The following is a 16,824-nucleotide window of genomic DNA, read 5'->3' on the forward strand; positions in this document are numbered from 1 at the left end:
TTGCTGCAGTCCAATTTACCCTCCCTCCTTCCCCTCTGTGTTTAGGGGTGGTTGTGTAGGTGAGGTTATATGCTGATAGTTTTGTATATATTGTACATATTTTTGGTGCAGGTATATTGGGCCTTGTCTTTTTAGGGTCTTCTGACATCTGGGGCAAGAAAAGACTGAGGATATGACGTCGGTCATGCGCATTAGTACCCTGACGTACTGACGTCAGTCTAATGCGCCCTGACCGACGTCAGCCATATACTTTGGTATTCGGGCCGACTGGACAGCGGACTACCCAATAGTTAGGACTGCAGCAATGTGGATCCTCGAACATCTACATTTATGGTAGGTACAAAACTGTACTTCTCTTCCTGAGAAGCCTTTTCAGCATCCCTGAGGTGTTGCCCGGCTGTCCCTCCTTGGAGGCAGTCGGGGGAAGATTATCACTGTACCCAGAAGCCTGGCATTCCCTCACTCAAGACAGATGGGTACAGTCGATCATATCCAAGGGTTACATAATTCCTTTCGAGGAAAGTCCCTTCCCTTCAAGTTCCCTTCCAGATGTACCACCCGGTCTAAGGGACATTGCAGAGTTAGAAATCGCAAAACTACTGCAAAAAAGAGCCATTCAGCCAGTTACAATAGACCATTCAGAGCCCGGAATCTACTCAAGGTTCTTTTTGGTCCCCAAAAAGACGGGAGACTGGAGACCAATATTGGATCTCAGCAGACTCAACAAGTCTGTCAGGAAGACAAGATTCCGAATGGTCACTCTTCAGTCAATTCTGCCCTTCTTACAGAAGGACAACTGGATGTGCTCTATAGATCTTCAGGATGCGTACTATCACATCAAAATTCACAGACGCTCCAGGAGATTTCTCCGCTTTCGGCTGGGGTCCTGTCATTTCCAGTTCAGAGCCCTGCCCTTTGGTCTCACTACAGCCCCCAGAGTGTTCACCAAATGCATGGCAGTGGTCACGGCTCACCTGAGACGTCAAGGATTCCAGGTGTTTCCGTATCTCGACGACTGGCTCCTGTCAGCCACCACCAGGCATCAGCTTATACAAGCCAGGGATTACACAATAGACCTTTGTTCTCATTTGGGCATCTCAGTCAACTTCGAAAAGTCATCCTTATCGCCCTGCCAGTCTATTACCTTCATAGGCGCAAACTTAAACACTGTTCGGATGTCAGCTACCCTTACAGAACAAAGAGTTTCAGACATTCAGACTCATGTCAGGATCATTCTGGCCAGTAAGAAGGTACAGGCCAGAATGGTTCTAAAGGTATTAGGTCTCATGGCTGCGGCCATCACTCTTCTTCCCCTGGCTCGATTCTACATGCGCCTTCTTCAGTGGATGCTGTTCACACAGTGGTCATACCAGCAACTCCCAATGCGTCACCAGATTCTGGTGACACAAACATGCAAAGAACATCTTGCTTGGTGGATCACATCGTCTCAGATTCACCAAGGCAGGTGCTTTGTACCTCTGTCCCCGATAGCCACTGTCACCACGGATGCCTCCCTGATCGGGTGGGGGGGTCATTATCAGGGCAGGATGGTTCATGGGACGTGGCAACCGTTCGAGTACCATCTGCACATAAATGTCCTGGAGATGAGAGCAGTGCTTTTAACGTTGCAAGCCCTCAACGACTTTCTTCCCGTAGGGACAATTGCAGTCCTCACAGACAACATGTCTGTAGTTTGGTATATCAACAAACAGGGCGGAACCAAGTCCTACCCCTTGTGTCGAGAAGCGCTCAGACTATGGCAATGGGCGATCTCCTCTCATCGGTTTCTGGTAGCAACGCATATCCCTGGGAAAACCAACATTATAGCGGACAGATTGAGCAGAGCTATTCTCATGCCTCACGAGTGGTCTCTCAAGCAATCCATAGCGGAAGAGATTTTTCTGGAATGGGGTCGTCGTCCATGTTGCGATCTTTTTGCTACTCCCCAAAACAGCAAATGTCCAGACTTCTTCAGCCTCTTCCCTCTATCAGGCCATCCCCCAGAGACGCTCTGACCCAGGATTGGCCCCAGGGACTTCTTTATGCCTTCCCTCCATTTCCTCTGATCCCTCAGGTGATCCAGAAAGCTACCGTTTTGAGAGCCAAATTGATTCTCATTGCCCCTTACTGGCCTCGACAAGTTTGGTTCCCGTTCCTCCATCGTCACCTTTTGGTGCAGCCGTGGCATCTGGACCCAGTGCCAGATCTACTGATTCACCAATCCGGTCAGCTGCACCGGTTAATCCATTCTCTCAACCTCACAGCATGGTTGCTCCACTTCCTTCCTTAGCCAGGCTTCCTTTGATCTCTAACCCAGTTAGAGATATCATAGTAGCTTCACTAAAATCCTCTACCAGGAGGATTTACACAAGCAAATGGAAACGTTTCTCTTATTGGGCTAAGGCCCAAAATATTGATCCTTTTACTGCCCCTGTTCAGGCAGTTCTGGACTTCTTAGCAGAGATTTTTCATGCAGGCTCCTCTTCTTCAACAGTCAGAGTTCAGTTGGCTGCTATTTCTAATTTTCATGTCGGGATAGCAGATCATAATATTATGTCCCATAGGCTCTGCAGGGCCTTCTTGAAAGGAATTTTCCTACTAAAGCCTCCAATCAGGAATCCTCCTCCTCAGTGGGATCTAAATTTAGTGCTGACATCCTTGATTCTTCCCCTTCGAGCCAGCTGTTTCTTGTTCCCTGAAATATCTTTCTTGGAAAACTTTATTCCTAGTGGCTATTACATCTGCCAGGAGGGTGTCTGAACTTCATGCTCTTTCAGTTCGACCCCCCTATTTGATTTTTCACAAAGACAGAGTATCCTTGAGAACTAATCCATCCTTTTTACCTAAGGTCGCTTCAAAAAACAATCTGAATCAATCCATTGATCTCCCCGTATTTTTTCCTAACTATTCAGATAGAGCTGAACAAAAGCTACATTATCTTGATGTCCACCGTCAGCTCAGATATTATTTGGACAGAACAAAAAAATTTAGAAAATCTGATCAACTTTTTGTTTCCTATGCGGATAATAAAAAAGGCCTACCTGTTTCTAAAGTGACTTTGTCCAGATGGCTTTCTTCGGTCATCACTGAAATTTAGACGTTCAGGGGAAAACAGCTGTGCTCAAAACCTAAAGCACATTCAACTAGGAGTTTAGCTACTTCTACAGCTTTTCAAGCTAGACTGCCTTTGGACACTATTTGTGCAGCGGCCACTTGGGCCACTCCTCACACTTTTGTTTCCCATTACAAATTGGACTTGGCCTCCAGGGACAGAGCCAGTTTTGGCTCTACAGTCCTCAAGAGTTTGTTCCATTGAGCCACCCAGGATAGAGGTGCTAGGGACGCGGTCCCATCAAGCAAGAATGAAGGCGAGATTGACAACTTAACATTAAGAAGTTATGTACCTACCATAACATTCCATGTTAGTTGTCTTCTCTCGCCTTCTTTCTTGCGACCCTCCCTCCTTCCCCCTGGCCTGGACAGACCTTGTATAAGAAACTATTATGCTAAAGACCATTCAAACCTGGTCCTTTTTCCATCTGTAAGTTTCTTCTTCCTTTGGGAAGTATTTTTATGCTTGGTGTTATTGCCCTTTTGTCAACAAACGAGATCTGGGTACTTCCTGCCTTGCATCATGGGATATGGGGCTACCTCGAGCTGGTAAAAGGAGTTCTCGAGCTAAAGCAAGTGCCGAGTCGGAGCCGAGGGATCGGCTCCGAACCCATCAAGCAAGAAAGAAGGCGAGAGAAGACAACTAACATGGAACGTTATGGTAGGTACATAACTTCTTATTTGTGACCGTGGAGTTGATGTGTATAAGAAAGGCAATGGGTGTGCATTTGTGGGAGATGGAAGCTCCCACCCAAAGCACTTGTCAACCCTAATAATAATGAAATACATTACTGTTTATTATGTACAAAAGCAGATACTACATTAGAAGTTTTGGTACTTGTGTATTATCGCACCCAGATTGCACATCTCTTGCAAGCAGGTTGCAAATTGCTCATAATTGTGCAAATTATGGACAAATGAGTCATTGCCCTTACTGTCATGAATTTTGAACAATTAGTAACCTGGAAGTGGCATTTCACACTTCTGTTCGTAGTTGTTTCGACCTGAGCGCCATGTGAACTCAAAGGACTGGCTTTTTCTGAGAGCCGGTTGCAAAAAAAAGCAGTAATGCAGTTTGTCGGCTTTACCTTCTTGACATACTTTTTTGGCCCCTGGGAGTGCTATCCTCTTGTATGCGTCTTAACTGACACCGCAATGTTAAAAATTTCACATTTGTGCACCGTGTCTTGTCACAGTTTTGAGATGACTTGGGAACCGTCAACTCGCACATCAGCAGGGTAAGGGAGTGGCCAGAAAATGTCATCCGTTGTTAGGACTACATTTATTGGGTGTCAGCGTATGTCTTCTCTTTCTCTTTGCGGTACAGCAGAGAGAAACACAGTGGTAATTATTGAATATCTACATAATTTTCAGTGTTTAAATCTACTCAAGTTGTTGTGGCATTGGGATTTGGAGGCATTAACTTACATTGTCTTGTTTTATTCTATTAGCACAGTCTGGTCCACAGCATTTACAATCACTAACGGACCTGAAGGTGGAAGAGGACTTTGGGGCGCAGCAGTGCTCCTGGGTGATGTCCTAGAAAGCTGTTTAGTACCTTTTCCAACCCCTGCCACAGCAGAAACACTCATTTGGCTATGGCCAATCTGGTTGCGATAATACGCAAATACCGAAGTTTTATTAGACTGTGCTTGGTTATATTTTCAGGCAGTATCCCTGTTTGTCACGTGTGGGCATGTATGTATATGCATTACATAAGTATTGTGCTAAGAAAACAAGGCTGTTTCAGAAACGCAGATTCTGCTCCATAATATGATATAGCACTTTTTTATATCTTACTCGCAATGAAAATACTACACTATGAAGTGAAAACAGTGGCGAGTGGTGAAACGTATGTAGGTGTACGGCAAATCTCTGTTGCTGCAGGAATGCATTTCGATCTTCCTTGTCACTAGGTTAATCAGTTGTGATCATTTGCATTTCCTTTAAATTAAAATTCACCCAATTTTACTTTGGTTATGCCTCTATCCAAAGTGTAATCAAACTAATACATGGCAGGTAAGGCCGCTGCTGATATTCCTGCACACCAGGTGTGTGTGCTTGGGCATGAAGCCAAAGTCTAGAGCCGCTTCATGCGGGATGTGCAGGTTAGTACTGCTCATACCTTGCTGCATCTTACTACATTTCATAAATGGGTCTCATGAGTATTAAGTGTGAAATTGTTTTAAATAAAATGCAAGAATTATATTTAGTTATTGTTTAATGTAGTTTTGTACAGCAGTAATTATTTATTTATTATTTATTTTATTTTACATTTGTTGACCGGGCTAGTCCTAGCTGGATACATGTCCATTTTCAGTAGAGGCCCGGGGAGATAAGCTCCAGAGTTTAAGATGAATTTACATTAAAGAAATAACATGAAAGTAAAGAGTAAAAAAAAAAAAAAAAAGTACAAAAAGAGTACAAACAGAAAAATAAAAAGCATTATAACTGCAGACATAGTTATAAAGTGTGAAAATACATTAGTTGTAACATAACTGTTAATAATTGTGACAAGGATAATGTTACAAGTGACATTTTGAAGAAATACTAGCAAAATGTACAATTGTGTTTTTTTTTTTTTTTTTTGAAATAGGAGGAGAAATATGACAGTGGATGCAGATAAGAGGTAGGTTATAGGTTATAAGATACAGGTTTTAGTCAGGTGTCGAGCTAGAGTTACTAAGGATTAGTACAGGGGGCACAGCCATTGTGATTTGAGGTGGAGTTTAAGTCTCTTTTTGAAGAGAGATTTTGAGGGAATAGTAGAAAGTTCAGAGGGAAGCAGGTACCAGTGTTTTCCAACAGTGTTGGAAAAGAGGGAATCACCAGCTTTGTTGTTTGCTTTGTCAATATTTACAAGAAGTTTGTGTGTGGATCTTAGAGATTTTAGGTTATGGTAGGGGTAGATAAGGGTAGATAGTATAGGTGTTTTGTCAGGTTGATACAGTATTTGATTGGCTATGGTTAATTGATTAATTTTAAAAGTTGCTGCTGAAATTCAAGCTAGCCTAGTTGCTTTAGATTAGTACAATGGTGGGTTCTGAAAGGGATTAGTCCCAGAGAGATGCGTCTTTTATAGCAAACGTTAAAGTTCAAACTCATGTCAGAGTGCTAAAATCTTAAGCAGTATTTAAAAAAAAAAAAAAATATCCTGAAGAATATAGGAAACAACTGACAATACAGCATGGAGGGCATAAATCTGTAAGGCCTACAACTTTAAAATAAAACTAATTGTTCCAAAATTAAGTCCTGGCAATCCAGCATCCTGAGATAAAAAATAGTGCTTTAACTAAAACCTGAACACAGTGAGAGACACACCACTGCATGTTTTGAAAAAGAGCCTCAAACTGTTTTTACTCAGTGTAACTTCCACAGAATGATGTAATCTCCATAATAAAAGTGCATAATGAAATCTGTCACGCCTCCGTCAACCAAACATTTAATGTCACAGCCCGTGAAAGATGTACAGTTTTTAAAGCAGTTTGTGTAAGGCAACCCTTGGCAGTAGTGTTGGAGTGGTACTTGACCACATTGTGCTTGTTTATCTGGCAGTTGGTGCAGAGGGTTAATTCTATGAGGTGCAGTAGAGGTCATCAGAAAGGAGCATCATTATCAGCGACTTCATAGCCTTTTTTTTTTCTTCTTCAGTTTTCTGGAAGGGATTTCTTATGAATCCTGAAGTTTTATTGACTATAGTCAATGTCAAATATAGTCCATTTGTATTTAAAAGACATGCATATCAAAATTTCCACCATGTCATTTATTCATTGTATCTTTAATATTATTTGTCATATTTATTAATGTTTATTATGAGGCAGAGATAGTAGTAACACTTAAGAATTTTTCCCTAAATAACCATGCAGCCAGGGTACAAGACAGCCACATACAGACAGAAGGGAAAGTTTCCATCATTTCTTTATTCTGTACTGTTTACATTTTATTTAACATTTGTTTACTGGGAAATGTTGATAACCAAAGGAACTACATGTTCCAGGTGTACCAATACATAGCCTTTATCAGTGAAGTATTATTGCTGTTCAAAGAAACATGTTTTCTTACATTCTTGTGTAACTTTAAAATGAAAGGCTCCATGTCTGCATTGTAGTGGTATGTAATCTTGTACATTAACATTTTAACGTAGATAATAGGGAACACTTTATTTTTGCTGATTGTGGTATAGGTTCATAAGTGTGTACTAGGCTAATGGCCCTGGGGCCTTTACAAGCCTAGCCCATAGGATTACCCTGGCATAGTGCCACCCAACCTTAGTTCCTAGTGCCTCTGTCGAGTAGAGCCACTGGTGTTATCCCCAGGGTGAATTTTCTTTTTCCCATCCACTCATCGAGATTTGTCTTGGGGGGGGGGGGGTCAGCGAGGTGCTCTGTTTGACATGTATGGGTAGTCTATTCCAGAGCATGGGCAGTCTCTGGGTTATGAACCTGTCCCTCCAGTACGTTTAGTGAATATAACAATGGCTTAACAGCTAACTCAGTGTGGGATTTTGGGTGCAGATCCGAAAGGAGAATAACAGTCCTACCGAGTATTATATTCGTAAAGTAGTAGAAAGTATTCTAAGAACTAATCCAACACAAGAATGGAGAAATGAGATTCTGCCTATAGGGATGACTGCAATTAGGAGTACAGAGAATAGCCAAGAAGGAGCTAGTATTTACTGGAGAAAACTAGCAAAGGAACCAAGGTATTGTGAGCAAATAACTAGAGAGGTAAAGGTAACAGTTTGGGAAGAGACTAGACTGTAGTCCAAAGCTCCAAAATATGCATCAAAGCCTAGAAAATGTAGGATTTTTGCTTAGGAGCTGTCTGCATATGTATTTTTATACCTCAAGTAGACATTCTTTCTCAGGTAACTGGCAAATGTTGGAGGTGTGAACAACATAACCTCTCAACTCTTAGAGCAAGAAATCTGTACAAAGCCTAAAATAATTTGGGTACAAAGGCCCCAAAGTGGGGACAAATTTTAAGTAATTCTCTTAGAAACTTAGAAAATTGTTAGTAAAATAGGTTTTGTATTAGCATGCATTTTCTGAAGGATGTGAAACTCAAATGTATTTAATTATTTAGTGCCATCAGTCCTCGGTGATTTGCCAGAAAACCACAATTTTAATGAGGAGCAGACCAAACATATGATGCAAAAATCTGAACATTCTGTGAAAATCTGGACAGTTGAACGGTATGGTGAAGGAGAAGAAAAAGTAATACTAATAATACTGGGAACATACATTTTGAGTGTAATGAGTTGGCTGATTTTAAAAATTCCGTAGAACAAACAAATAAAACTGGGCGGAAGAAATGAACAATCAAAAACAGAACAGGAGCCCAACAGTAGCCAGTAGAAAAATATGTTAATCCCAAAAGCACTTTCTTTTAACGTAAAGTCAATTTAATAAAATTTTTTTTCATGTTTTCGTCACTTCAAGTAAAGTAACTTCTTCAGACACACACTGGCTGTTAGTGTGTCTGAAGAAGTTACTTTACTTAGAGTACTCTGTCAGAAATATTAGGTGAACAAGTAAGTGTAACTAAGAAAATTATTTTTTTAAGCTGGGAATACAGGATCTTTATTGTCTAGGCATAGTAAGGTCTTAATTCTTGTGGTGGCCAAAAAAAAAAAAGCAATTGCTAGAGAATGGAAATAAAAGTCTAAACCAACTGTATTTGAAGTAGCGAATGTAACAGAGGTAAAGGAACTGGAAGTGGAATCTTTTGCATTGACGCATGTGATGTATAATGTTTGTAACTGTGAGCATGTTAGCATTCTTTGTTTTCTTTTGTGTAAATGTATGTTTGCCTCCGACTTAATTGATTCAATAAATGTGTTTAAGAAAAGGGAATAGTGACGTACTGTTATTAAATTACTGAAGCAATGAGTATGAATTTGCAAGGAAGCATTTGTTAGCTAATGGGTCTTGTGTGGTAAAGTCCATGACATCACAAAGAGTTTGATTCAACCAAACAACAACGAAAAGGCTACATCAAGGAAATGTTACTTAGATGTTCAGCGTGTTGTTCACTGCTGCTCTAGCCTAATGTATATTATATCCTTCTAAAGGGGTAACCTCTTTCCAGCTTCAGATTACTTTCCGTGTCCAACCCGTTAAGACAGGTCTAGCTGAACTGACTAAAAGACAGGTTTGCACGCCAAGCCTTTCAGAGCTTTCATGCTGACTAAGAGAAGGAGGTTAAGCCCTGAGAGGACGTTACTAGAAGCCCCAAAAAAAGTCCCCACTATGGCATAAAACATATACCAAAAAACAAGGGAGATAGATGTAGGTAGTGGCTACTACAGCACTGATCAATGTGATGAATGCAGTACAGTTGTGTAAGTAAGATGTTCATTGTTGCAGAAGCCTAAGCTATGTGGGTAGATTATCATAGTTTAGAACAACTGGGAGGAGGAATGGGAAGGGTCCAGGAGCCCTGCGAGAATGGTCCTAGCAAAGCCTGACATAGACCTGGAGAAGGAATGTTGCTTGTGGTGCTTTGTAAAGTGATGTACAGGGATCTAAGTTGCTGCCTCAGAAATACTTCTAAACATCCAGTCTTTTCCAAAAAAGCCATAGATGAAGCCAAGTCCCTGGTAAAATTTGCCTTGGCCCAGTCTGGGATAGTGTTTTTTTTTTTTTTTTGTGGTGGGGAGTATCAGAAGGTAAAGAAATGGTCTAATTTGACACGTTGTCCCTTCGTGCGTTCATAAGAAATGAACACCTGATCAGAAATTCTGAAAAAGTTTGGTCATGCAAGATAGTGCACGAGTTGTGTCTGGACATCCAAAGTATGAAGTATCCTTTCTCCCTCAGTTTTTGGATCAGGTAAGAACAGAGGAAGATAGTTTGGCTCAAAGTAAACCTGGATACCACTTTGTGTAAAATCCATATAGCTTTGGGTACTACAGCAGTGATCATTCGAACATCTACTGCTGTGGTAAGTTTACTTACACAGCTGTACTTTCTTGGTAGTGAAAGAGTCTACTGTAGTAGCCTATTACTGCTGCTTTACTAAATACACAGTGAAGTACTGATACAAAAAAAGTTTCTAGTTTGATTTCTCCATTGTGGATGTTTGCATACTGCTGTGGAGCTAATGCACTGACCTGGTCAGTACTCGGTGTTAAGCTACACTGTGCAAAGTATGACAGTGAAGAGTGTACAGTACAAGTCCGAAAGCCATTCATTATTCATGCACTCTCCCCACCTAGCCTAATAATCAATCCACCCCTTAAACTCTTGACTAACTCTGAGTACAAGCTAACCTAGCATAAATGCACATATTGTAAGTAACATAATTGTACGTATTATAAATAACCCTTCCCACCTTTTTTCTCTCTTTTCCTTCTAAGTCTTTATTCTCCCTTTCAATTAAGTTGCCACTTCCATCCTAAATATTTTAGATACTGTGTAACCAAAGAATTTATTCATGTTGTCTAGCATGAAATGAAATTGTAGTTGTGTCTTCTTTACTATGATTGTATATGTAACTAAACTATGTAATGCAGAGCTTTTCTCCCTTGGCCTCCAATGAAAATGGGCTACCTGAGCTCAGTGGACCTCCCCGGTCATCAAACTGGAAATAAATACATTTTCAGTGTATAGAAAGTACTAAGAATATACAGTTAAAGTTAGTATTTTTAACTTGGATTTTTCCCTCGCAGTCTCATGTCTTGGTTGGGGGTGATGGAATTACTGTCTAATAAAGTGAACATTTCAGAGGGGAAAAAAAAAACAGAAAGAAAGTCGTTGGAGGAAGCTTGGTCAGTTCATGTTGTTTTTTTTTGCTGTTACCTCTCAGTGCTAAGGATAGCCAAATTGGGCCAGCTCTGTTGGTGTTGAGGGATAAGCCTTGGCTGCACTCTAGGTGACCGGTGTTTGATTAGTGGCATGAGCACTTGCTAGACCTGGCACAGGTAGGATGCGAGTGTCTGCCTTCAAGTGGGGCAAACTAGGTGTATCTTGGGCCACAGTTCCTTGAAGGAGGAATAGAGATGCTTGCTTAATGACCCTGGATCATTGGTTTCATCAAGCTGGGAATGCATAGCATTTCTCAGCAGGTACATGGAAGTGTGCACTTGGGAGCAGAGGCATTGTGGCTCTTGCAGTGATGTGAGTTGCAGAACAACTCAGTCAAGGGGATGGGCTAAGAACTTAAAACACCTTCAATGGTGGGATGCCGGTGAGGGCCCAAACAACCTTTACAGCTCCTTGTATCATTGCCCCTACAGAAGGCACTCACCCTTTTGCTTTGATACCATGGATGAGTGGGCCAAGACAGTTTGAGGGAATCTTGATGGGCAGCGGGTATGGAGGCAAAAACTATGCAAAAAATTACCTGTTGAAAGATATGCAAGCTTGTGAGCTGTTGTAAATGACAGGACATTGTAATGACACTGTAGAAAATTTGGTCAACGAGGTATGTAAATTGGTCAGCAAGGTATGTAACAATCACAGAGTGCAGTGGGGGGGGTTCAGCCATTGTGGGGATTGGAGTTGCAGCACCATTATTTGTTTAATCTAGCCATAAAGTAAATAAAATCTGTTCACTTTGATTTGAAAATGTCCTTTAAAGTCTTGAAAGTTAGGTTTTCAGCTTTTAAATGTAGTTTCTGGGTCAGAATAAAGTTATGATTATTTCTCTTGGAATTTCTTTTAAAATCTTAAAAAAATTGGATTTGTCTTTGAAAGTAGTAGGTTTTTACTTGCGATTTTTTCAGTTTATGAAAAAGTTAAATTTCTGATTTTCATTTAAGGTAGCATTGTTTTTTTTTCCTGTTTTTGCAGACATATGGTTTTACACACCTCTCTGCAGGGGATCTCCTACGTGCTGAACGTGCTAGACCAGGCTCTGAGTATGGAGAAATGATTGACACTTACATTAGAAATGGAAACATTGTGCCAGTGGAGATTACTATCTGCCTTTTGGAAAAAGTAAGGTATTTTTATTTAGCTTAGCATGTTATAGAACGTCTGAAATGTTCACATTTCTTGTAGCCCAATTTAAACCCAGTGGTTTTCACTTGTTATCAGAAAACATTTAACAGTAAGCAAACTGCAGCAGACTAAGACCGGAGATAGTTAACTCTTTTTGCCTTGCAGGGCCATGTTTCTGTTTGTGTATGTTATTTGTATGATTCTTCACTTACTTTCGAATACTGAGTCCAGGTGAGTGGCAGTAAACACCTGATGTGTGGCATGTTGACCACTGCTGCAATAGCTTAAGCTGTATGGGTTATATCCTGCTAAGGATGTAACAGGCAGTCAGCTTCGAAAGATTCAGGGTTCCTTCCACGTCCTCTGAGCACTGAGGGCTGCTGAAGTGAGTGTTCCTCTGCAGGCTTTCGAGGATAGACAGTCAGCTTGTACTGTTCCATTGCTGGGCAGATAAGTTATCATTGGGGTGGGGGGGTTGGGGGGGAACAACTTCCACATTTTATATGTACATTCCTAGTTAGGAAAGTTGTTTTTCTTTTTGAGTTTGTGTTTAATAGACTGTCACAAGACTTAACCGTACTTGTAAATGGGAGTGCACTTTTTTCCTGTCAGGTTAATTAGTTGAAAAACATTTTTTTTTTGTGGAACAGCTGTGCTCATTTGGCTTTTTTGGGGCTGGCAAAGTGTACTAAACCATTTTTTATTGTGTTTGTGAGGAGAAAGTGAGTTTTTAACAACTTTAAATTTTAATGGTCTGCCCTTCTTCCAGCCACAAAAAGAAAGTTAAGTAAACCTCCCTTGCCACCACAACAGTTTAGTAACTTGTTTCAGCTGCAGGTGGATGACTCTAATTGGGGCCGGCCTTTGGTCAGCTCGTGCCCTAGGCAAAAGGGCTCCACAGCACCTTCCCCATGACTTAGTTCCCCCATCCTGACATACCTATACCATCCAGATTATCGGAAAAGCACCCTCGCTAGAGTGGCGCCCTAGGCAACCGCCTAGTTGGCCTATTCCTAAGGCCAGCTAGGACTCTGTGGCCACAGCTGGTGCCTCAGACCACTCCTCTTTTACTTCAAATCCCTCTGTTGTAGCACCACCTGCAGCCACTTTGGACTGGGGGTTATTCTCATCTTAAATCAGCTGTTGGGGTCTGCTCTCAATGGGTAAGGGAAGAGTTACTGTTGGTCATGGGAGAGGGAGCAATGATGTCTTCCTTGTTCAGATAGGTTTTGCCCAACCTTGGGGAAACTGCGTCTGCCATCAGTTAACCCTGTTGGCCTCATTTTCCAGGTAAAAAAAACTCCCCAGAAAAATAAACATGTTTTTCCTCCTGTTCATTTTTCTTTGGACAGGAGTAGTTTACTAGGTTTGGCTTAGTCTTTCTTCGATCCTTCTTTCTTCTTCGATCCTTCTTTCTTCTTCGATCCTTCTTTCTTCTTCGATTCTTCTTCTTCTTCGATTCTTCTTCTTAGGTGGAGTCTGGTAAAATAAACAGGGATGCCTCTTTTCCTGAAGAGATTGAAGATCCTGAATTTAGACAGGAAGATGAAGGTACAGATGCCGGGTTTCCTTATCTGATTTCTGATTCAGATTCACAGGAGTGCATAGTATCTGATTTTCCCTGTAGAGGTTTCTCTGAGACCATTTCCAGTGTGTGCCATTGTTTTCAGTGGGAGAAGACTGAGGTTTCTCAGTCCCTGAGAAAATATTATGAGTTGTTAAATAGAATTTCCAGAATCTTCACCCATTCTTCCAGTGCTGTCAGCATTAAAGGATGTGTGTGTGTCACTGCCTGCAGTTTCTATGATAGTCAGCCTGCTCCCCTTAAAAACGCAGTTAAATTGTATAAAAGTCCTCAGTCTTTTTAATGTTTTTATACACTCATCCCAAACTTGAATGTGCAGAAGTGGTTTAGTTAACCAAATGTTTATCAGCAGTAGGGTTAATTCCAATCCTACACTTTATGACAATGACTTGGAAGAGTAATTGTGAATTATGATGAAAAAAGTGTGCTTCTACAACTTTGATTTTTTTATTTTTTATTTTTTTCAGAATTTTGAATTGTCAGGCTCGTTTATCCTGAGTAATTGTAGAAGTACGAGGAATGTTTTGTCTTTAGTTTTCTGTGAGGAAAAAAGTGCTTTAAATGTTTTAATTTATTCCATTGTATACGTCACAACTCATTGTTTAAAGTGTGTGTATGACTTTTGATATGTTTTTTTTCAGGGATATTGGCACTGATACTATTTTGAGGAGGTTTGCCAGGCTTCATTCTTAGAACCTCCAAGATGATGTCAAAACATTTTAAATGTTCCTTTATGTAGAGATTTAGGTTTTGGTCTCCCTGTTGCAGAGGTTATTAACAAGTTTAATGAGAGGGATAAGCTGATACAGAGAGACTCAAAGATTTTTCATCTCTCCTTTTCCATGTTTTCCAAGGGATTATCTAACCATTCTTCCAATTTTGTCAAGGAACAAAATAAATAGTCTCAGCAAAAATGCTGGTGAATGGACATTTAAGAAGCAGTGGCAAAGAGATTCCATAAAGGATGTAGGAACTTGACACTTTTATGATAACTCTTGATGCTGTCCCTCTAACATCTCTAAAATTCCCCTGTAATGTTTAACATAGACTTGCATAGTAAGCAATTTTGACAAAGCTGTTAAGAAGAAATAATGTAGACTGAAGATAGTCTCCTTTAAAATACTTGCCTTACTTTCCCTTTCGTGAGTCAGGTTTATTTGACTGTCTCTGAGCTAATAGTATTAACCCTGCTCCACTCACCTCCTTGCTCCCTTTCCCACTCTGCTTCATCGTCCTTGCATTTATAGGAGTAGAATACATCATCACATCCTCTGTAACACTCCTCCTACATCCTATCTAATCATCCCAGCAGGTGGGGTTCATCTCTTGGCTCAACTAGCCAGGAGCATCTTAGATCACTTATTCTAGACCGACATTAAGCTAGCCCCCCCCCCCCCCCCCAGACACACACACGCACACCTCCATCCACAAAAGACATGCTCTTTTGCTTCTTAGTGACCAAAATCTAAACAATTATAGGTTTACTACTGTGACACCAAATACCTACCTCTTCCTTCAACACACAGCAAAACTCATATCAGTGTATTCTACCACACCTTTCGTGTTTTAGTGTACCTTCTCCTCTTCAGACTTCTCTTCCTGCATCTGTCACCTTCCATTTCACCTTCGCTGTGCTCCCCATCCTGTTCCATCTATCTTGGTTATCTAAAACATATCTTTTTTATCTATAGTAGTCTTTTAATTTAGACCGAGAAAAAAAGTAGAACCAGCACCAAATCAACAAATAATCCCAAAAGGTGATAAGAAAACGGAGCGGAGATAAATATGTTTGCTAGTTCGTTTATTTAAGCCACAAACGGAGAAGAAACCAATACAAACACAAAAACTTTACATTTGGGCTGTTTTCAACATCATTGTATTGGTTTCTTCTCCGTTTGTGGCTTAAATAAATGAACTAGCAAGCATATTTATTTCCGCTCCGATTTCTTAGCACCTTTTGGGATTATTCTTTTAATTTACATTTTTAGCATTCTTTCAAGTAATTTCCTCCCTACACCTCAACCCCTAATGAGAATTTGACCACCAGTTTTTATTCTAAGCCATAGATCCTTGCATCTCTACTCTAAGGTTCACAGTTTGACCACATGTCCTTTTTCTTCTCTAACTTCTTGTTGTTCACTGAACTTCTGCATTTCCAGACAGATAGAGAGAGCTTTGATTTACTCAAACTGTTAAAGTTGAGAGCTTTGGTTCTTCGGTGTACCATCAAAATGTCGCTGCTGCAGTGTGCGACAACGGATATCCAAAAGTAAGTTTGCATATGCGAAAAAAACATGCCGAATGCACAACAGCAAATGGTAGTGTCCGTTCGCTGTTGTGAATTCTGCATATTGAGTGGAGATTGCACTATAGTGGGGATCGGGAAATGTACCCTTTCTCTCACTGTACTGCGATCTTGGAGTTTGTATGTATAAGTCGCAGTGTGTGTTGTATGATACCGGGTGAGGTGGTATGTTCAAAAAATGTCAGCAGTTCGAATTGTCGACATTTTTTTTCGTTCTTTTTCTTGGTCACTGTTATAACTTTCGACCATGTTTTTATAGTACATAAGTACTTGCAACAAACATGTTAGAAATTATGATGGTAAACTGATTCTTCTATTCTGTTAACGTCACTTACTTGCAAGTACCTCACTCCAAACTCTTATCCATAAATGGTAGAAAAAGATAAGACATTGTATGCATCTGTTGTCCTCCCACTCTCTGCAAATGAACCTAATTACCTAAACTGCCAAGCAGTCATACTGTAGCCTACAGAGGACGAAAGAGTATTTTGTCATGCCTTTAAATGAACATAAGCTGCATACACGAATGACTGTTTACCAAAACTCTAAATTCATTGTCCAAATGGATGAAAAAACATACTGTTTTCCTTTTACTTTGGCAATTTGACTGTGTAAAGCCAGGTACATTAATTTTAACCCTAGTACCTAACCTATCACTACCTCTTGATGACCAGCTAGTACATTAATTCTAACCCTAGTACCTAACCCATCACTACCTCTTCATGACCAGCTAGCACCAGGGCATTCCTTCAGTTCTTTATGCCTCATCATTTTACCTCTCATCACAGAAAGGCCATACTGTTTGGTGCACAAATACACAGAGTATAAGGAATACATTAGACTCTGTGCTAGGCTTATCTAAAATATAACTGGTATTT

General features: G+C 40.6%; 1 protein-coding gene across 1 annotated transcript in view; it reads left to right on the forward strand.

Moving 5' to 3' along the window:
- Positions 1-16,824, forward strand: part of CMPK1 (cytidine/uridine monophosphate kinase 1) — a 333,789-nt gene that overhangs the window by 94,668 nt on the left and 222,297 nt on the right. The window contains exon 2 of the mRNA XM_044085830.1: positions 11,907-12,053. Within this exon, the coding sequence (XP_043941765.1) occupies positions 11,907-12,053 (147 nt within the window). The remainder of the gene's footprint in view (positions 1-11,906; positions 12,054-16,824) is intronic.

The sequence above is a fragment of the Protopterus annectens genome, chromosome 10.part0, assembly GCF_019279795.1.
Source record: "Protopterus annectens isolate FY-2018-M chromosome 10.part0, PAN1.0, whole genome shotgun sequence".
Lineage (NCBI taxonomy): Eukaryota > Metazoa > Chordata > Ceratodontiformes > Protopteridae > Protopterus > Protopterus annectens.